At 43.6% G+C, this 23288-nt stretch overlaps 2 protein-coding genes across 2 annotated transcripts in view; both read left to right on the forward strand.

Annotated features, from left to right (window-relative positions):
* The window catches only part of LOC135490653 (carnitine O-palmitoyltransferase 2, mitochondrial-like), a 221037-nt gene that overhangs the window by 128473 nt on the left and 69276 nt on the right, over positions 1-23288 (forward strand). The window lies entirely within an intron of this gene.
* On the forward strand, positions 14887-16777 carry LOC135490655 (uncharacterized). Its single transcript, XM_064775968.1, has 3 exons — positions 14887-14997; positions 15280-15411; positions 15747-16777. Exons 2-3 carry the CDS (start codon positions 15310-15312, stop codon positions 16410-16412), a joined length of 768 nt encoding a protein of 255 aa, XP_064632038.1. The 5' UTR covers positions 14887-14997; positions 15280-15309; the 3' UTR covers positions 16413-16777.

Raw genomic sequence — 23288 nt, forward strand, 5'->3', positions numbered from 1 at the left:
CAGCTTCAAGCGCATAAACAACATCATTTTGTCGTTTCAAACTCAAAGTTCATGTGTCGTCTCGCACAATGTGTTGTTGCTGGTAGGAGGTTCTTCCACAACCTCTGACACTGAATTTCAGTCCGCTCTGATTCTCAACTTGGCCACCAGGGGGCCAAACGTGGAAACGTAAGAAGTGTGTTATCTCCCTTGTTAGCTCAGCTGACAAAGTCAGCAAAGCTGGTAATATTACTAAGGGTATCGTGTCTGTCCTTTCTCCGTGTCATTTTTGGGCATTTTGTAACCGCAAGGCCTAGGCACTTCGTTGACGCTGCTTAATTAGGCGTAACCCAAGATGAATTTAGAAACCAAAAATCAGCGCGATCCGACCTGCATTAAGCAAATGAGGTCATCGGGAAGTTTAAACTTCATTCCTTTATACCACGGTCCACAGAGGAAATATTGTTTTCACATCTGGCCGAATATTTTTTGATAATTTTTCATTTTTACTTGTAATGGAATTAGTTTAGTTTTCACCACCAGTTGGCGCTAGAGGCACATTTAACTAAATTTTTGACGATTCAAAAGCTCGGGCTATGACGTTGAGTTGCGCAGTTGTATTCTGCGCATGGAATTGGCCAAGGAACCAGGCTATATTTCAGCATACCCACTGTGAGTGTGACCAGTCTAAAGATGGAAGATTGATTTTGCAACACGGTAACCAAATTTCTGCTAAAAAGAAGTCAAGCAGGCGATATCATCACTAGTTCCTTTCAGTGGGTAGTCATAAGGTCTTTAGTGACTACTTTCAGAAATTAGTTCTTGAAAATTTGGCCACAATTCTGTGAAAACGATATTGGAAGTGCACACTATGTTCGCGAATTATTTTGAAGTGGAGAATTCCCACAGTATGTGCAGTGAATCTGCATAATTCTGTTTGCATTTTAGTTTTTAGTACTACGATTCTTACATGAGTAAAAAGTAGACATTCCAAGCAACACAATAATGTTACTCCCATAAAAATTGATTCAAAATTGACGGAGCTACAGCATTCTGTTCGGCAATTGGCAGCGCTGATAAAATACATTGCATGCTAATGCATGCCAAATGGTACACTTTAAAAAGTGCTCATTGGACAACGTAGGGAATGACCAGAAATGACTTAATCGCTGGTCTGAATAAAAAATAGATGGGTTCCAAATCGACACACTAGGGATACGCAGTAGAGCACAATGTCTTGAAATACGACCCTTTGTAAATTCCAATCACCTGCAGGACAGGTCAATTTCTCTCAATAAAATTAATTTTGTTGAGTCCTGTAATCTCTACCTTATCAAAAAAAAGACAGTGGTGTTAGTCCCAAACTGGTCATTTCTATTTATTTTGACCTCTGTTGTATCAGGATACCTCTCAATTACAGACAGCATTTTGTATCCTTGTGATGTACAACCCAGCCTGGACATACTACAGTTGTGCATGGAGAAGTCACATCCTCTCTGACACTTCTTGTCTGTAAAGATACCAATACAACATACTGAACTAGGGATATCTTCCGTTGCCTCCTGTAATATTTACATACCATGGATGATTAGTTCAATCATATTTCATCCAGCTGGTAGCTCTGCATTGGAAATTTTAGTGGTATAACGTGTTCTCTTGACCTTCAAACAGTAGTATAAAGCCGATATTTACTACTTTACACCCTCAGTCCTGTATTATTAGGTCATCCAGCTGAGCGCCAGGCCCTTGGGCCTCTTGTTAATGATGCGTTTTCAAAAACAAATTTATGGTAGGTACTCCCAGCAAGGATACATCACATATCATACCGGTTTTTGATTTGATGTTCTTTTCAAGGTCACAGATGTCAAATGGCATAAGTTGGCCGTTAGGCTGGAACTATGGTACGTTTCTTAACCGCAATGACCATTTATCTCAAATTTGGTACACATGTAACCAATAGTCTGGTGATCTCAGGGACTGTAGTTGGGTCCGATCTGATTCACCGTTTGGCCACCTGGGGGGCCAAAACTGAAAACCTTAAAAATGTGATTATTCATTAACTACTTGTCCGATTGCCACCAATTTGATATCATGGGTACATCTAATCACGACACAGTATATGTCACATGGATTTTATATTTAACCTACTTTTCAAGGTCAAGGAGTGGTGGAGACAGGGGTGGAAGAACTCATCAAGTTGGGAGTTGATTTCTTATCTTTGTCAACACCATAACATGGGGTTTTCTGAAATAGTACAAACATGTGTCACAATCAGAAACAGTACATCATAACCATATCCTCAAATTTGTCTTCCCAACAACATGGTCTTACACAGAGAACTAGAACCTACATCTTACTGTCACACAGATCATTGAAAACAGTCCTCAATATTCTCACAAACTTAGTGCATGGCAGAATGATATTGGTACTGTAAAATCGCTGGGAGACGTTGCTCCTGTACACGGAGTTAATGTGGTAAATTAGCCTTCTTTTTGCGATAATACATCATAGGCCTAGGCCTATATCCTCCAGGGCTAAAAATATTTTGGTCTCAGCCCTGGTAACTGCATTGTATGTCCCTTATTATAATGAATATGAATAAAATATTCTGCCCTGTCCTTCTACTAGCCACTCAATATACATGTATCGTACATAATTTACAGTGCGCAACATTGCTTTCAACTACGGTGAGCACAATGGCCCCTTGCCGTTTCATTGGAGGAAAAAAAACCTATCATATGTCATATATGATATTGCTGGTAATCATTTTAAGGTAAACACTTATCGGTACAGTGCAACAAAATCCTGTGTTGAGGAATATAGACATGATAGAAGTGAGATCTCCGAGGTGTTTGTTTTTTTACCCGAACCCATGGGAGAGTAAGACAAGGTGAAAATCTGTTGCCAATGTTATTTGTCCTTTCTCTCAATGATATGGATAAACAGGAGTAAAGGCGATGTATCTTATAGTCTTATTGTTGGGTTGTACCTGGGAATTCGTTTGAAAAATTTCGGAATTGTTATTAGAAGAACTAACTTGGTGGGATCCGCAGCATTTTGGGTGGGACAGCCTCTGTATGCCAGGGAGAAAAAGAACTATATATTGGGGTATTGGCTCGGAAGATTACCTTGCAGGGAAATCTGTTGGCCTGGTCCCAATATTGGGGGATCTGAGGGAGAAGATTAGTTTCTGGCAATTTTCTTGATGATGATGCGAATCGGGTCAAATGGCAGGAAGAACGCTACACGGAACTATCCCTCACGACAGTGCTTGTCCAAAGAAACGAATGGGGGCAGGTTGGTCTCGGACAAGATTGTCCTGGGCTGGTAGTGCGCAAGATTTGGTCGACAAGGCAAGTTTTCAGAAGAGTCCAGACAATAATTTTACGTTCATTTTATGTCGTTCATACTCTACCCAGGTCAGACTTTTGCATGTGTACTCTATTCGGACACACCCGAGGAAGAATTAATCTATTTATAATAGAAAACTTTTAGCTAGTTTGCTTAGCTACACCTAGGCGGCGCCCCTATACAGCCTCTGCCTCGTGTGAGCCGCCATCACCAGTACTTCTTCCTCGGCACACTGTTTAACACTGTTCCGAGTTTCTTACCTACGTTTTCGACCGATTTCGGCCGATTCCGAGTTAAAGAAGGACTGCCCAGGACACCTTCGGGAGGTTTACTTTCTCGAGGAGATGGGTGAGATCGTTCTTTCACAATCCCCCTCGATTTCCGCTTTTGGAGCCTGTTTTTTCCTGCCGTCTCCAAGAAATTTTTTCTCCTTTCTCCCGGGCTGTTGGTCACGTGACCCGTTTGGCTATAGCACTTTGTGGTTTTCCCCGAGAAATTCGTCATAATGGTGTTCCACCCTTTGTTTTGGACCTCCTGCCCTTCAGGGCGGGTTTTCGAGGTCCTTTTACCGGTGTGTCGGGGATTCATAGTCCCCGGCCCGGTTCTTCCCTGTGTCGGGGTGCGGGTAGTTCCGCCCCCTTTGGGCCAGACCCTTCCGCCCCCAGGATGCCTTCCTCTTCTCCCGGCACTACCGGTAAGAAGACGAAGAAGGTGAGGAGAGGGGCACGGCCCTCAAAGGGAGGGGGGTATCTGACCCTCTCTCCCTCGCCTTCACGGACCCCCGCTAAGTGGCGAGGTCTACGGGGCTCTGGGGGGAATTCGACCCCTCCCGACCCCTCCAAGAGAAGGGTCGCGGGGGCTAGCGCAAGTGACTTTTTAGTCCTTCCTCCTGCGCCTTCAGGTGGCGCCCCCACAGTTGGCGTCGTGGGTGGCAGACTGCGACACTTCGCAGCCTTTCGGGACCGGTGGTGTCAAAAAGACTCCCCTGTGCCGGATATGCTCTGACACGGTGTCCGATTGGACTTTTCCCCTCCCCCCCCCTATGACGTTGACTCCCACCCCGGTGTCCCCACCAGTAGACCCCGACAGGGCGCTTGCCCTTCGATCGGAGGTCCTGTCTCTTCTCGAGAAGCAGGCAGTGAGGTTGGTGGACAACCATTCCTCCAAGGGCTTTTACAGCCACGTCTTCTTGGTCCCCAAGAAGTCGGGGGAAGTGGCAGCTTGAATTGGTTCCTCCGGGTTCCCAGCTTCAAGATGGAGACAACCAGGTCAGTAGCAGTCGCGGTGCAGCCCAACGATTGGGCTATCTCTCTGGACCTTCAGGACGCGTACCTACACGTCCCGGTCCATCCAGAGTTTCAGCCCTTCCTTCATTTCTTCTTCAAAGGAAAGGTTTATCAGTTTCAGGCCCTTCCTTTCGGCCTGGCTCTTCCTTTCGGCCTGGCTTCCGCTCTGCTGATTTTCACAACAGTCGTCAAGGCATTTGCCGCGCCTTTTCAAGGCATGGACTTAAAGCTCCATTGCTATCTCGACGACTGGCTGCTACGGCACCAGGCTCAATGCCGTCTGGGAAAGCAGGCAAAGTTTCTGCTCGTCACAACCAGACAGGCAGGGTGGCTTTTAAATTGGGACTAATCCGAGCTGGACGCAGCTCAGAATTATGTCTTCGTGGGGGTGCGATTTCGCACACGAGAGGGCCTGATGTCCCCCCTCCGGACTGAATTCGCAAAATTCGGTCCTTGGTCGGGATTTTTCGCCGTCAGGATGGCGCTACAGCCTGACAATTTCTATCGCTGCTGGGACTGCTCAATTTTGCGGCGGACCAGGTTCCTTTCGGCCGCCTGTATTTACGCCCACTCCAGCTCCTCCTGCTGTCGAGTTGGCATCCATTCACCGAATCCCTTGACCAGCGGATTTTTATCCCGAGGTCCCTTCTGGGGGAGGTGTGGAGTTTCTGGGGTTCGGAGATGGAGCTCCTCCGCCGAGTGCAGCTCAGTCCTCCGTCACCTCAGATGTCCCTGTTCACGGACGCCTCCCTTTATGGTTGGGGCGCCAATTTGAACGAAGGGGACCTGACCACCAAGGGCACGTGGTCAGAGGAGGATGCACGTCTCTCGATCAATATCCTCGAGATGCAGGCTGTCATCCTGGCCGTAAGGGCCTTCACGTCTCATCTGAGGGGTCACAGGGTTTCTCTTTTCTCCGACAATTCGACAGTGGTCGCTTATATTCGGAGACAGGGGGGACGAGATCCGACACATTGTGCCGTCTCACTTGGGAGCTCCTGCAGCTTTGTCGCCGCTTGGATATCCAGCTCCTCCCCCGTCACATCCCCGGCAAGAGAAATATCTTGGCCGACGCCCTTTCCTGGTCTGACCGTCTGGTCCAGACAGAGTGGACCCTACATCGCGAGGTGGTCTCTCGTCTGGGGGCCCTGTGGGATGCTCCGGTCGTGGACTTGTTCGCGACTCGGTTGAACAAGAGGTTCCCCTTGTACTACTCACCCCTCCCGGACGAGGAGGCCTTGGGAGTGGACAGCCTGTCGGCCTCCTGGGACGGCCTCAATGCTTATGCATACCCGCCAACCCCTCTGTTGCTACTGGTACTCAACAAAGTGGCCAGTTCACGGGTCAGACTTTGTCTGATAGCACCGTGCTGGCCGAACCAGGCTTGGTTCCCGGTTCTGCTGGAGCTGCTGACGGATCATCCCCGCTGCCTGCCGGCGTGGGACTGTCTGCTTTATCACCCGATCGGCCAGGTCTATCATCAAGACCCTTCTTTTTACAGGCTTCACGCCTGGAGGCTGTCGGGTATTTCCTCCGAGAGAGAGGCTTTTCGGAAGACGTTATCCATTAGATGGAAGTCGCCCAAACTCAGAGACAGTCTACCCTTGATTCATACGATAGCAAGTGGGCTGCCTTTCGAGACTGGTGTCGGGAGCACGGAGTTTCTCCGGTCGCTCCCTCTCTTCCCAACTTCCTCGACTTCTTGAATTTCTATTCTCGGTCCCAAGGAGGATACCGCGGTGACGTCACGGCTTTTCCAAGATGGCGCTGCATATTGTAAACAAACTCGATCCACGACCAAGGGAAAATCAAGTCATCAAAAAAGTTAGATTTTTCGCATCAAATCAGAGTTATTAGTACTTTTCTGCTATGAAATAAGTCTTCAGACAATAAGCTATCATTTGAATAATGAAAAGTGCTGTTTTGATGGGGAAAAATAGGGTTTTTTAAACCAAATAGCCGGGCACCGATCTTCCAAAATTATTGATGGTTTCAAAACAGTCTCCCAGATATGGGGCAATCTCTTCATTATCATAATGGGATTTGGAGGCATGTTTACAGATTTTACAAGTTCGAGACCTGTAATACCTAAAACTCGCATAGATCCCCATAGATCCCCTCTATTTGTCGAGTTAGCGCCCCTGTAAGATCATGCATTTTCGGACACTAGAACGAAATCTTCCTGCGGATATCGCGGTTTCCGTGATGATTTAAGGAGAAATTGACTGTTCTTAGAGTTGTATGGGACAGAAATGAGTTCATACTTCATGAATACATGAATATATTATGATATGGGCGGGCTTCTAAGTCAAAACAATAACAAACTCAACTGCATCTCTACTGTATATTGCGTAGTGCATTGCCTAGTGTATTTCGTAGTGTATTTTAGCGGAGACATTATTTCCGCACTTTGGCCACGCCAAACGTCTTTTTTATTCGTGGAAGTTAATCTGCTCTGTAAATTTTATTTTACACAGGAAGAATCCATACTAGGTATTGCAATATTTCATGTCTATTGGTGTTTTTGTGTACAAAAGCACACCAGACAGTGAGACGTGGAAATGTGTTCAGTACTGGTGCTGTCAGTAGACTGAATCTGATTGGCCATAGCGATCACTAATATGGGTCGGGATCACGTGATGTGATGTCACCGCGGTATCCTCCTTGTCTCGGTCCGGAAGTTTTCGGTTCAGGGAGTGAAAGGTTATCGCTCCGCCGTTTCGGTCACCTAAAGCTGACTGAATCGTGGCAACCGTCTTGGGATGATGCTGTTTCATCTTTGCTTCGCAATATGTCTTTGGAGCGTCCTCGCTCCATTCAGCACTCTCCCAAGTGGGACCTCTCGGTGGTCTTAAGGGCTCTCATGAAATTTCCATTTGAGCCCATGCATCAGGCAGATTTTAAACATCTGACCTTTCAGACCGTTTTTCTGGTGGCTTTGGCCACGGCACAGCGGCGGTCTGAGCTCCATGCTTTAGCCTTTGATAAATTGGCTTTCGCTGAGAGGGGCGCGGTCCTAGAATTTGTCCCAGGCTTTCTGGCTAAAAACCAGGCGCCGCACACCTCCAGGCGCCCGGTTTTTATCCCCTCGTTATCCGCTACAGTCATTAGAGACCTTCCGGACAGAACTCTCTGTCCTGTTCGGGCATTGAAGTTCTATTCTAATAAGACTTAAGGAGCCTGATGTTCGCCTAGGCAGGAAGCGCCTCTTTTTGTCTTGTAGAGAGGGGTTTACTAGGGAGATAGCTGCAGCCACGGTCGCCAGATGGTTGGTGGCCACCATCCGGATGGCTTATTCTGTGACACTCGTTTCTCCAGAGCTTCGACGCCTGGGCGCCATTACAGCCAACGAGATTCTGGCCATCTCTACTTTGTGGGCCGAGTATAAGGGAGTGGCGCTGAACGAGGTTTTAGATGCGGCTACGTCGAGTTCTCACTCTACCTTCTCCCAGTATTATATGCGCGATTGTTCCACGTTGACAGACGGTATGCTGTCTCTTGGTCCAGTTGTCGCTGCTCAGCACTTGGTCTAGGTGTTTCCCTGGGGGGGGGGTTGTTTCATAGACTATCGCCGGGTCTTCGGGCCTGCGTGTTAGGCCCGTCCAGCTGTCCTAATGTTCAGTCGCCTAGGACTTTTGAGAGTTAGTCAGTGAGGCCGCTCCATGTTATTCTGGGGCGCGCTCTCATTCTTTAAAAAAAAAAAAAAAAATTTTTCCACATTGTGTCTCTTGACGAAATGTGCTGAGCTTATACCGTGTTGAGGTGGTTTTGTCCCCGTCTAGGAGGGGATGGGTTTCCCAGTTATGCTTCCCTTTGTTTTCAAAGGGTCTGTTGACCTCTAGCCCAGGTTTTCCCCAAGCATTCTTTCTCTGGGTCCCCTGGGTCTCACCTGTTGGGTTCTGCTGCGCAGCTTTGGAGACAGTTCACTTCACTACATGGTAAGTCACCGTTTACCTCTTTCCTTCGGTTGTGAGTATTCGATGCAAAAGTCTGACCTGGGTAGAGTATGAACGACATAAAATTTCCATTTCCTGTGGAAATGCCATTTTATTAGTTCATACCTACCTAGGTCAGACTACCCGCCCTGCCTGTACCCACAGCAACGGGACTTACTCGGTGCGCTAGAGTAATTAGTGCTAGTGATGGCGGCTAACACGAGGCAGAGGCTGTAAAGGGGCGCCGCCTAGGTGTAGCTAAGCGAACTAGCTAAGAGTTTTCTATTATAAATAGATTAATTCTTTCTCGGGTGTCTCCGAATAGAGTACACATGCAAAAGTCTGACCTGGGTAGGTATGAACTAATAAAATGACATTTCCACAGGAAATGGAAATTTTGGATACTAGCAGTCAAAGGCACAGGGGCAGGTCTACGGGGGTCTCTCGAAAAAGGCGTACAGTATTTTATAGTAATTGAGGTCGTTAATCAGACCAAGTTTGGGTTATGCAGCTGACCCAAAGATAAGAAGTCTGTCATATGATAATTATGTCATAAAGAAAGTATAAAATAACACAACTTTGGTAGATCAACATAGAAGTTAGTTGAGACTAGCTTTCGACACTACTGGGTTTCCTTCAAGGTCTGCCAGAAAAATATTTAACACAGCATTAAATACAAACAAGCGATTGTTGACAGAACTTGAGAGCACAAAAATGACATGGGTATTATTACAGTAGGAACTAGGAAATAAAAGGTACAAATGAAAAGAAAATGTGCTTGCTCATTATAGGATGAAAGACAATAATACAAACTAGAAATATATAACGCAATTGGGGCAAATTGCGAATGTATGCCCCCGCTCACACCACAAAAGTTTGAAGTGTGTCAAACCTCTAGTTCTTCAGTTAACAATCGGAATACCAAAATCTAAGTAGGCTGCTGGCAGCCATATTGGATTTTGGAACACGCCCAAAATTGATAGAGAGCATCCCCTGAATGACCATTGCACCACAAAAGTTTGAAGTGTGTCAAACCTCTAGTTCTTCAGTTAACAATCGGAATACCAAAATCTAAGTTGGCTGCTGGCAGCCATATTGAATTTTGGGTCAGGCCCAAAATCGACAGGGAACCTCCCCTACACAACCTCATCACACCACATAAGTTTCAGGTCTGTCACTCACTTGGTTCTTGAGTTACAGGTCGGAATGCGAAAAACCAAGTCGGGCCTGGCAGCCATCTTGGATTTCAGATCGGGCCCAAAATGGATAGGGAACCTCCCCTACACTAGGTAATAACACCACATAAGTTTCAGGTCTGTCACTCACTCGGTTCTTAATTTACGGGGCGGAATACAAATCACCAAGTCGGGGACCTGGTGGCCATCTTTGATTTCGGGTCTGGCCCAAAATCGATAGGGAACCTCCCCTACCATAGACCATTACACCACAAAAGTTTGAAGACTGTTGGACCTCTGGTTCTCCAGTTAACGAGCGGAATGCCAAAATATAAGATGGTGGCTGGCGGCCATCTTTGATTTCGGGTTGGGCCCAAAATCGATAGGGAACCTTCCCTACCATAGACCATCACACCACAAAAGTTTGAAGACTGTTGGACCTCTGGTTCTCTAGTAAACGAGCGGAATGCTAAAATCTAAGATGGCGGCTGGCGGCCATATTGGATTTTGGAACGCGCCAAAAACCAATAGGGACCCTTTGACACACTAGGCCTACACCCCCTAAAAAGCAAGGGGTTCTTGAGTTATAGTCTGGAATTCAGTCCGGCGGACGTGGACGCGGTGGCGGCGGCCGGAAACCACCCAAGTACATAATGCCCCCACTTTAGTGGGGGCATAATAAGGTGAAACCATGAATAAATAACAATGAATGTACCACTATATTTTTGTTACATTTTTCAAATTTTTGGTTTACAAAATGATGAATTTCATGACTTCCGTTGATCTGATCATAAAACCGCTTCAACATCGAAAATAAGGGGTCTTTTTGGTTCACCGAGGGGAGTCTATACAATAGCACAGTGTCCCTCGTTCGTCGACATCTGTATCCTGTTTTGGGTTTTGATTTGAACTAGTTTTCAAGGTCACAGAGGTCAAATGGCGTAAATTGTCCATTTGAGTGTAACTATGGCATGTTTCCTAACCGATATAGCTAAGAACTTATAATTTAGTACTCATGACTCCCTACATCATATAACCTCTGACACCAAATTTCGATCTGATCTGATCCTCAACTTGGCCACCAGGGGGCCAGAAGTGGAAACATAAAAAGTGTGATATCTCTCTTATGAGTGACTCGTTTTCGATAAAATTTGTATGATAGGTTCTCCTTGCAAGGATACATCATATATCATGCGAGTTTTTGATTTGACCTAGTTTTCAAGGTCACAGAGGTCAAATGGCGTAAATTTCTTGTTTGAGTGTAACTATGGCACAAAGCCATGAACTTGAAATTTGGTACACATGACTCCCTATGAAATGTAACTTCTAAAAACCGAATTTCGAGCTGATCTGATTCTCTACTTTGCCACCAGGAGGCCAAAACTAAATTAGATAAAAAGTGCAATATCATGCTTTTTAGTGACTTCTTTGCGATGATATTTTGATGGTAGGTACCCCAAGCAACGCCTCATCTCATGTCATACCGACTTTGGTTTGACCTACATACTATAAATGTAACATGTTTCTTAACCAGACTGAATTCCTAACCACCAAATATCTATGCGGTGAGCAAAATGGCCCCTGGCCGTTTTATTTTAACAAAATAAGTCCATTTGAAAGTCTTAGCTCCACATATTCACTGCACTACGGCCCCTGAACATGAGCTTTTTCTGTTGAATTTCGCGGGTTTCCCACGCATTGCTTTGGATTACGCACAGTTTTTTTTTTTCCATTGCTGTGCAGATCACGCTGGGTTGACATATTCGACCAGCAGGGTCATTTGCATATATTATGATTATGACAAAATGTTGATTTCCCAATATCCCACAATCCATTGCAAGAACAGTGAATATATTGTGGATAATTTTGGTTGTTGGCTAGCTGCTTCGGTGGCCTAGTGGATATACTCTACGACTAACACACAGTAGACCTGAGTTCCTTTCCACCTGCGGGTCATTTTATTCTCTTTTGCAAAAAAATATTCTATATTTTTTGGGGCACTCACCGAGGTCATGAAATCACATTTTGCATGATTCAGGTAAACGGAAGGAACAAAATAGAGCTGGAATTGAAGCCCTTGCCGTTGGCCATGCTCACAAAACGATCCCCTTCCATGAATCGCAGCGACAGCGCATGGTGCAGCCAGATCACCTGCAGGAAAATCAGCTTTAACCATGGTGATTTGGACCGCAACTTCAGCTTCAAACGTCTCATTCCAAAATGCACTTGTTTGCAAAAGCGGATAATGTAATCCAATTAAACACACAATTGACAAAAATGATCAGAATCCTTCCATGGTTGACTGCACAGGAAATGTTTTATATACTCATGTGAAATCTCACTTGTGCCAACTTCTCAGTGGTTAAACAGGACAAAGAGGAAGCATTCCCAGCATCTAATTTTATTCACAGTTGAACACAAATACGAAAATTACAAAATGAATGCATTAAATGTTAATCTTCGACTGTGAAAAAAAATAAAAATGTTAAAGATTGCTTCCTCTTTTTCTTTGCACTGTTCAACCAATGAAAGGTTGGCGCTAGTCAGATTTCGCACGAGTCAATAAAATCTGTCCTCCGCAGTCAACAAAGGAAGGGTGTCAAATTAATCGAGAGAGCTTGCTCTTCAAGCATAGATGTTTGAGGTAAATGCCAAAATTATAAGAGATATTAACCTTTTTGCAAGTGTAACATTTTTATTGAGCCATTCTGTTGTAAGTTTTTGTTCTGCCATATGGCGTAAGGATAGGAAAAAAGCCTCGCGGCATAGAGAGTCTCATATTGTTAAGGTCGATCTGTAGTCCAGGGGTTTTCCCCAAGGCAAGCACATTCCAAGCTACCCATTGGAGTGTAACATAATGAATCATAACTGCCTAGACTCTGTTCGTCGATTTTAGGCAGAGTCAGTGCTCGAGGAACTTTTATTAATGCCTAACTGCAACCCTGAAATGTGACAGCAATTATAGGCCTTGGTTTTCAATAGTCCGCTGATTTGCGCATAATATTTCAAAAACGCACTCTAGTGGACTTATGTTGTAAAAAGTAAACAAACTGACATGAATGATAAAGTTTCAAAATGTCAAGCATTTTTTCTCCAGTTTTACAAAACATTTTTCAAATGTTGAAAATATAAATGTGCTGGTAACCAACTGGTGCTTGTACATATAACTGCAGATTTGTGGTTTTTCAAGTAGATTTTCTTGAAATTTCCAAAATCATGAAAATATGTGGAGAAATCATTTTGCATCATTATAATTTTGTTAATAATCAGCGGTTATATGGACATGCACTGAGAATGACTGCGTCCTTTCCAACAGAGTATGCTTAGATGCGACATAGCATGTTGACATAAAATTGATCAAGGTGATTTTTTGACCTTCCCAAAAAAGTCATTTTTCTGGGTTTTCTAGAAATACGATCCAGTTATTTAGGGGAGACTTCACTTAGATGCTTCATATACGCATCGTACCGTACCATAAATTGTTGAAAATCATTGTCATCAATGAATGAGGGTCCGGCACATGTTATCCGCTGCGCGGCGCTGCAATCGATCGTACCGAAGTGCTCGTCTGTGACCTTCCATCCAGTTCTTTGTAATCTTTTGTTTTCTTTGTCAAATATGACGACGAGTTACGATTTCTGGACGCTTGTCCAGTTACGGAATGAGCTAAAGGCAAGGAAGGTCAGGGCAAGCGGCCGCAAAAAGGAATTAGTTGAGAGGTACGGCTAGTTTCTTAGCGGTTTGTTGTGACATTTCGACCCCACGTCATCGACCATCGTCCATCGACGTATATACCATGTATACACACCGCACACAGACAGTCATCATGTATGTAGTACATCGACGTGTGGTGGCGTGAATCATTGTTTATTGTACATGTATAATGTACCACTTCAGTCATGAATCCCCCCCCCCCCGGGCCAGGCCTAGGTTAGGTCTGAATATAATCCAGACGATCATTTGATATGATGTTTCCCTTGGCCTACTATAACTATGATATGCTAGCCTTAATTCAACATGCAAACAAAATTAAAAGTAGAAATTGTCTGTAGGCCTAGCCAATTGATTGTTGTGGCTGCTTAGAAATGGTATCTGAGAAGATATGACAAACTTACCCTGGTTTTTTGCTGGGGGTGCTGGCATGGCACTTTCAGTGCCTCCAGTTATTCCTTGAAAACTCGGATCATCTTTAAAAGCCTCTGCTCTTCGCTCTTTAATTGGGTCGATCTTTAATGCAGGGCCCCCTCCAGTGCCTCCTGCATGCTTCTTTCTCTCATAATTATAGGTCTTCGCCTGAGAAACCATCTTGTTCCACTTCTCTCTTACTTTCTCCCAGCTTCTCTGGGGCACTCCAAGAGAGCTGATGACATTTGCTATGGCTTCCCATCGTGAAACCTTAATCTCATGGGTGATGAGTGGCCCAAACTTGGCCCTTAGGCTTGAAAGTTCTTCCACTGCGTATTGGGTCAGTGTGACCATCTCGGCTTGACTAAAATTTGGCAATCTAATTTTTTTGGTATAAATTTTTGCCTCCATGGCTGCCATCTTGAATTTACAAAGATGGGGACCCTACCTCCTGTCACATGATCAAAATCCCTAGCAACCAGCGCCATGTCCTGCTAAGCCCAGCGCTACCTAACGCTGGGCCTAACGCTGATGCTTGAACCATTATCTAGCGCCATGCCAGCTATCACTGGCTAGCTTGGTGCTAGGGGTAGCGCCACGCTAAGTCTAGCGCTATTTCAGGAACTGGACCCTGGACTTCAGCTCGACCAGAAATATTCGCACAGAACAGACATGTACTCAGGTAAATATAGTTCTGGAAAGTTTAAAGATGTTCAGGTTTTTTTAATGTAAAAATGGAATATGTGCCAAGAATTTATATGAAACTTCTGTTCTGTCTCACTAGTGTCTGTTTCTGTTCTGACAAGGAATGTTTGGCCGAGCTGCCCTCAAAAGATATTTTTGTGTTCAGATGCAACAGAGTTTGAGTCCTGCATAAGCTTTCCTATAAACTCCATCAGAACAATATAATTTAGCATTTCCTTATTCCTGAAATATTTTTTATTTTGTTTTCAGACACTGCAGACTTTCCACCGTGCCAAACCCCATAAAGGCTCACCATTTCAGTCAAGTGATCTGCTAAAGATGTACAAAAGGCAGAAGACTTCTAAGAGCCTGGTGTATGAACCGCGTCCGAGTAGCAGGAGAAGGGAAAAGGGATATCCTGCAAGATTTGCAAACATAGTTATCAACTATCTCTAGTATCAGGTACACATTTGAATGCACTCCTCAGTCTGCTGTTGAGTCAGTTATGCTGATTAATTCTTCTCAGCACTTCATGTCGCATCATGTCAATCATGAATATTGCCAGATGGTGATGGATTCTCTTCAAAGGTCTTATCGCTACCAGCCCCCCCCCCCTCTTACAGAGGCTGGGTGTGGTTACAGCAAACAAATTCTTCGGTCTGGCTTAACACTTCAAGGAAATGATTTGATCATTATTGTGAATATCATGTAAAAGAATTCAATTTTAACTTTTCACAATTTCAGGCTCAAAACCCTGCTCTCGAGGGCAGAGCTATGCCTGTTCTACAGCTGTACCAACCTGCTAACATGTATGCTCTGAATCTTGACCATGATTATGGAACATCATCTGAAGAGGCCTTTATGACCAGAACAATGGTAAGGAGGAGTTCACTTCATTATTTGAGCAATCCAAGAAAAGTGGTGTTCCAAGGATGTCTGAGGAAAAGCTGGTTGAATTCTGGGGGTAGGGGGTACCTTGCTTTAGTCGTAGGTGACAACGATGGAAAAGATGTGACACATGAAACTTTGCAGAGCATTTGAAAAATGGCACAGAAAAATCTTAACTGAATGCTGAAGGTGATCATATTCATTGAGGCCCTCCCCCTCCAAAAATGCCATCTCCTCATCCTAAACAATCATTGGGGTTGATGTTGCATGCTTCATTGATACTTGCATCTCCTGGCCATTTACTTGATTTTCCCTTTTTTCAGCTCCGTGATATTTCCACAACTCAACAACTGAAGGTGGAGATGGAGACAAGGGGTCAGAATGGTAATTGCAAGTGGAGGGAGGCTAGAGCACTCAGGATCACAGCCTCTAAATTCGGTGAAATATGTCGGGCGACAGAGAGAAAGGACCTTACCAAGTTTGCCGAGTCTGTGGTTAATCTGGTGCATTTCAGCAGCAAGGCTACTGCTCATGGAAATAAATATGAAGCCATAGCTGTTGAGGCATTTGAACATATCAGAGGACGAACATCGGAATGTGGTCTTTTCATCAGCCCTGATCATCCTTGGCTTGGTGCCTCTCCAGACCGGATCTTAGATGACAATTCCATTGTTGAAGTAAAGTGTCCATTCAAAGCCAAGGATATGCTCATTGATTCTGTCACCGTGCCTTATCTCCAACAAGGAGAGAAAGGCCTGGAACTCAAGCCAACACATATCTATCACTATCAGGTGCAGGGACAGTTGATGTGCTCTCAACGTACCCTTTGTTACTTCTGTGTGTATACCCTGAAGGACTTCAAGGTGATAGAAATCGAAAGAAATGACATTTTCATTGGGGCAATGGTTGACATACTGAGCAAGTTTTTCAATGACTTCCTATATCCTAGGCTTGTGGAAAAGCACGTGTTTCTGGATTATGGGAAGTAGTTCCGTTCTACTGATTTGTGAATGATTCAGAGTCAAGTATTGCAAAAATTCTAGCACTGTCTACATAACGTCATTTTAACAATAATGCGTCTGTAATGTTTCGCGTAACGTAAACTAAGAAAAAAGCGGTTGCTTCATCTAATACCATTGCATCATATATATAAGTTTTGCCATTGGGTGGGCTATTTAACCATTGGGTGCTCAGACAATCTGATATATCAGACGACGTTGGTATATAGATTTAGGGAGTTCTGATGGCTGCTGTTTAGGATGCCGGTCTGTCTGATGTGCCTGTATGTAAAATTACTTTGTGATGCTCTGGTATTGTTGATCGATGAGAGATTGGAGAGATAAATGATGTAAATAGATATTGGTAGTTAGCTTGGTCTTTGGATGAGAGTTCAGAGTTGCGAAAGTTTTATGGTGACAATATTGAAAACACTTTACTGCTACAATATTGTATCAATTTCGAGAGCGGGTTTAGTTTTGTGAATTGGATATAAAAAGACTACAAAAATTTGAAAAACCGTCCTTAGCTGTGCTTTCCGTTCAAAATGGAAGACAATACATCAGCAGATTTTGGCAAACCATGAGGTACATCAGTGGAGATCACAACCTTCCAATACCTGTCTGCAAATGAGAAATAACATTCTGTCCTGCCATCTGGAAGGTACTAATTTCTCCCGATGTACCAGCACCTCCCCAGTATTTGTGCTGGCCTCGCATTTCGAGGTCAAGTGCTATAGACTGCATGCCACTTGTGCCCGATTCTAGTCTTCCAGTTGACAAATGCAGGAGCGAGTCTGCTTGTTCAATGGTAATGGAAGATGTGGAGTACATGTAGAACATTAACGGAAAATATCACTTTATTTTGTCCAGACTATGCACTATTTCCCATGATGTACTAGAGTTCGGACAGGAGGAAAAGTTATAGAATAGGGGGAGGGTAGTTATGAGGCAAATATTGCCATTGATTTCCACTCTTCTTCCTCGGGTATATGAATGCCTTTGCTGGCAATGAGCAAAGACAACGGACCATGTACGGAGGGTTTTGTACAGAGATGCGCTCACTCGTTGCTAGGATGGTCTTCCTTTAGAGGAGCTACCCAACAAAGACATTGTCTTTTCTTCTAAATGCTGACTGTGATAATGAATCAATTCAAAGACCTATGAAATCTGAGAAACATCAGTGCCGGTGGAGACCATTCAATGATTTATTGATTGAAAGAAGGAAAACACAACAAATACGTCAATTTCAAATTTATCTTGAAAACAGCTGCCATTATTCATAACCCTCAAAATACGAGAACCAGGTATGTCAATGATTGATTGAAATATTCAGGCATTCCGAGGGACAATGCACTGCCTGAAGTTGACCAAGGTAAATACAACATTGATTATCACTGTAGCCATACTGGTTTCAATATGATTCATTGGCTCTGTGAGAATTTTGTATGTCTTCCCCAAACCTATGAGTCTTTCAATGTGCACACGCTTGCTAGCAATTTTCCTGTCCTTGGCAACTGTAGCAACTGACATACGGTTTTTTTTCTTGAAAAATGCTAGAATATTCACAGCAACCTGACTTGGAATAAACAAGTCATCACAATTAAATCCCTTGTCAGCCATGATTTCATCTCCTGGATCACACTGCCTAGGCATGTTTGACCTCTCCATAATCTGACGGTCACTGGTTGATCCCCCACAAGCAGGGGAAATGTATGATACTAAACCTCCTGGAGTACTACCAACGACAGTTTTAACAGTGTTCCTATTCTTATAAGTGGAGAAAGTGGCTTGCTGGGCCACAGCTTGTCCTGGCTTTTTGATAGGACATTCAACCCCATCAAGAATCACACGAGTTTTTGGGAACTCGCTCTTGAAATCACTTGGAGTAAAAAACTGAACCAGTTCTTTCATTGGCCACCATTTCACTTCACCCCACTGGCAATGCATGAAGTTCACCCAGGTGATAAAAATATTTGAGACAGTCTTCTCATTCACACTGAACCAAAAACTAAGTTCCAAGTTTGCATTGTGCCTCCTGAGCTTTAACAGGGTTATCAAGAATTGGTCCTCGACTGGCAATGCTGGTTTTGTTCCATTGTAATATCGTAGTTTGGATGCCGCAGTTCCAAGGGTGTCGAGGACCATGATGAATTTTTCGTACGACTCCAACCCAGTGTAATAATGGAGCATATCCCGTCGCAGAGACTTAGCCGAATAAAGCCTTGACGATGAAGGTGTCTGCGTTCCAGACGATATACCTACAGCAGGGGCAAGATCGACAGCTACTGAAATATGAATTAAAAGATACTAAGTTGAATGGGAAAACTGGCATATTTTTGGTCAGAGCAAAATTTGCACCAGGGAATGGTATTTCACGGAACAAATTCATTTTCAAATAGCACATTCAATGCAAACTTAAGAGCCAAATAATTTATTTGATAATTTATATGTCCTTTGGCTAAGGCGCTAGCAGAAACCTTGTGGAGGGAACAGTAACTGATCTACTATCGAAGGAGGTTTTTTCCCTTTAATTATTACAATATCTACTTTATGATATTGGTATATTCCAACTGAAGGAAGTTTTAAAAGATTAGACTAAACTGCATGTTCCACACTACACACCTTCACTAATTTCATTGGCCTCACTGACTTCTACTTCTGGTTCTAAGGCCACATGCTGACATGCTGCCAGACTTTCCTCCTCCCATTTTTTCTCAGTCTCTTCCTGTATCCGACGTCTTTTTTCGGCCCGGTCAGACCTTCGAGCTGGGGATGGTGACAACGATGACAACTTCTGCCAGCAATTAAAGATGTGAGGGACCGCCGTCTCCTTTAACTGTCGCTTGCTTGGGGTGCATCATGAAAAGTGAAGTAGGTCTAATGATTACATGTATCAGAGTCAGATACAACACTGATTTGACAGTGAAGAGCTAGCTGTAATATGTGTCCTCTGCTAACATGCAAATGGAAATATGGTCCATTCAATGAAGACATCCAGGTGATCCACACCACAGGCACATGAAGATGAAAACTGCTGCCCAACTGACAACACATATATATTTTATGAGCTGGAATATCCATCAGCTGTGTCATGTGCCTGTGGTGTGAGCCTAGCTGTCTGCATGAGCTAAAATAATTTCCCTCTACTCTAGCCTGGGCTGGTAGGGACTGCTGGAATATAAGGTCATCACTTTACCGACTGAGCTAAGGGGAATTTCTCTCTAGCCAGGGCTATGATAGTAGGAATGATGCCACCAACAACAATCATACTAAAAAAAAGAGTGACTTTTTTACCCTCCATGGCATGTACCGTTTGTAGATTGTAGGCATTAACATTGTGATGATAAGTGATGCACCTAGGCCTAGGCCTATGTGTTATACGTCAAATGTACAAATTTTAGATAGAAAGACCAACAATAACATACCGAAATAAGTGCACTCCTTGTAATCTGTCTGGTCGAAATGATCATGACACAAACGGGCCGTTTTGCAGGGCACCCAAAGTTTCCCTTTTTTCGCTGGGTCCTCCCGTTTTATGGCGATTATTCACCTTGTGCGAAGTGGTTCTGATTCGGGGAACTTATGTCCTCCTTGTTTTGTGCAACCCGGCACAGAACATTGCGGCATTGTGCATTTTTAGCTCAGCTGACAAAGTCAGCGGAGCTAGTCAAATAGCTATTCGATTGGTGTCCGTCCTTCCATCCATCCAGCCATCTGTAGACAAAGTTTGGCATTCTGTAATCATACAACTGAGGCACTTCAAATCTAGTCTTGCTTATAAACACCGCAGAAAATGTTGCTTGGGCGATTCGACTCAAATTCAGCTCCCCAGGGGGCAAAATGCGTAAATGAAAAAACAATTTTTTGACGCTCTATTCCAGCAGATAAAAGCTTGAAATAAAGTGGAAAAGGTCTTCATGATACAGAAGTTTTTATATAAAATAGATTAGTGTCGATTTATATCACCAGTTGGCGGTAGTGAGCAAAACTGTTGTTTGACCCCGGATGACTCCGCTTTAAATTTCCCGCCGGTTTACCTGGAGTACTATCATCAAGAAAATGGCAGTGACCTTTTTATTTCTACCGGAGCGATGATTTTGTGACAAATTTTCTTTTTTAAGCCTTTACGGAAACGTATTTTGGTACGAAACTTCACACGTTTATAGAAAAGGTCAACGAGAATGTGTTCAAATGCCCTCATAACGATGAGTTCAACAGAATTTGGTCAAAACAACCTTCGAATGGAGTCAACTTTCTTTGCGAAATTGAAGCGACGACCTCATTATTTATCGTAATTTATGCAGATCTGAGTCCAGCTGATGGGTGATGTTCTGATTTGTGTTCAAACTATTTGAAACTTCGGAAATTAGTTCTAATAATTCTACTGTTCTGCAGGAGTATATTATAGCCATTGATGTTGACAGCTAAAAGTAAAAGCACGAAAACTTTGTTCAGGTTTCTCGTCCAATCACGTGACCTCTCCAACACTCGATAATGTACTCTTTTCGTCCACGTTTTAGGCCAATCTTCGGCCTGAACATGAAATCTAATAAGCGCAGTACTTAAATCAGATGTTTCTCTCGCCTTGAAAACATTCCTGGGTAAAATCCATTTAGATTAGCCGAGTTAATCCACTTTTTCCGTGCCTAAAATCTCTGCCGCTGAATTCTATAAATAGAAACTATTAACATCGCGGCAGTGTTGTTCCCATTGTGCGCCCTCCCACTTCACACCATGTCAGGAACTTTTACGGAGAGAGAGGGCGTGCGGTAAGAAGAATGGCCAAAATGACGTCACGTTTTCCTGGCAATGTCGCCATTGGGAAAGCATCTTTAATTCAGACAACGTTAGAACTAGAAAAACGAATATGTTAATTTGCTAAATTAAAAGCAGATTTCACCACTAACCAGCCAAATCGGAATACGACGGCGCAAAATGTTCTCGCTTTCCTCCTGCTAAAAGACCTTGTTCCCGCACTCCTATTTTAATTTATGCCAAGGAATATGATATGATCTGTTTTCACTTTTTTGTAATTAAATGGTATTCATATAATGAGATCAATAGTAGTGTCCGTGTCAGATCCCATCATGGAGGTATAAACAACTAGTCTTCTCTCCCCAGGTGCCTCACACGGACCTTCACGTCCCCATACTCAAGACCAACTCTTACGATATCGGCCTCAAAACAACCCTGGAGTCATGAATTCACAGGTGCTCCTGTGAAATCTCAGTTCTAGTTTATTTATCAAACTTTATCGAGGGTTATCGAATCGAATGGATGTGTCGATCGTCGGGGCGGATTGATATGTGGTTAGGTTGTGCGTCCAAGGCGATTAGGTCATTCAGTTAGTTTGAGAAAGATCATGATCATGAAGATGCGTGTTGTGTTATCATAACTGGAAAATAAGTTGAAAGTTATTATTAGTACTACGATTCTTACATGAGTAAAAAGTAGACGTTTTAAGCAACACAATAATGTTACTCCCATAAAAAAACTGTCAGTTCTCCTTACCACTCACAGAAGCCAAGCCATTGCTGTTAAGTTATGCTGGGGCTTGATCAATTACTTGCACTCCCTGTGGGGTGAATAACATTACCTTTTGCACAGCTGGCTGTAGGGGGATGATTGGAACAGCCGGTATACCTGCTTACCTGCTGAACCGAGGTTAATGTTATTTTCAATCCACGATTGCAGGTCACCTGATTTTCGAGATTTCGCGGGAAATGAAATTGTAAACAAACGCATGTGTGCAGTTCAAATGTAAACAAAAATGTATTTTTGGTACTTTTGGTTGCTGGACTTGGGTTTTCCCGCAGTTAGGAGCTGGATCAAATTGGTGGTCTATTGTGCTGTTTTAGTCAGAGGTAGCACTTGATTATGAAGGGATTTTCAAATTAAGGTGACCATGGTCTTTTATGTGCTCAGCTCACCACAGCTTTCAATACTTGATGTATCTGATAAGGCACGCGGAACCTGACATGGCCTTACCAAGGAGCTGCTCACTTTGCCTTTTTGGCTGAGACATTGCTACATGTAGGACTAGGAGGAGCACGCATTTTAAAGTTATAGTAGTGATAGTACAGTTGGTTCAAGCCATTTGGAAGCCGACATGTGAAGGCCTATCTGGGTTCTCCTTCTTCTCCGTATAAAAAGGGGCATGTTGCTGACTAAGGAACAAGGCATATTGACATTGCCTCATCATCTCTATGGGACCAATTGATATACTTTTATATGCACGCATACATCGTGCCATTTCAGGGTCCGAGTCTGTGGACAATTGGTTTGATTAATTTGTCTCTTCGATATTGCTCCTTTATTGCATTAGATTTTCATCGCAATTCGATCTATTCAAGATATAGCCAATTTGAACCTGTCTGCGCCAAGGATAGATTGGTTCCAGATCGACTCACTATGACTAGGAATACGCAGTAGAGCACAATGTCATGAAAAACGACCCTTTGTATTGTAAATTCCAATCACCTGCAGAACAGGTCAATTTCTCTCAATAAAATTAATTTTGTTGACTCCTGTAATATCTACCTTATTAAAAAAAAAAGAAAGTGGTGCTAGTCCCAAACTGGTAATTTCTATTTATTTTGACCTCTGTTAAATCAGGATACCTCTCAATTACACTTACAGACAGCATTTTGTATCCTTGTGCTGTACAACCCAGCCTGGACATACCACAGTTGTCCATGGAGAAGTCTCATCCTCTCTGACACTTTTTTTCTGTAAAGCTACTGATACAACATACTGAACTAGGGATATCTTCCGTTGCCTCCTGTAATATTTACATACCATGGCTGATTAGTTCAATCATATTTCATCCAGCTGGCAGCTCTGCATTGGAAATTTTAGTGGTATAAC

Source organism: Lineus longissimus, chromosome 7, assembly GCF_910592395.1.
Source record: "Lineus longissimus chromosome 7, tnLinLong1.2, whole genome shotgun sequence".
Classification (NCBI taxonomy): domain Eukaryota; kingdom Metazoa; phylum Nemertea; class Pilidiophora; order Heteronemertea; family Lineidae; genus Lineus; species Lineus longissimus.

What these genes read in the sequence shown, in the direction of transcription:
- LOC135490655 (XM_064775968.1), top strand. Translation starts at nt 15,310, where the DNA reads ATGCCTGTTCTACAGCTGTACCAACCTGCTAACATGTATGCTCTGAAT. An exon ending in CCTTTATGACCAGAACAATG is followed by an intron (nt 15,412 to 15,746) that starts GTAAGGAGGAGT and finishes CCCTTTTTTCAG; the next exon opens with CTCCGTGATATTTCCACAAC.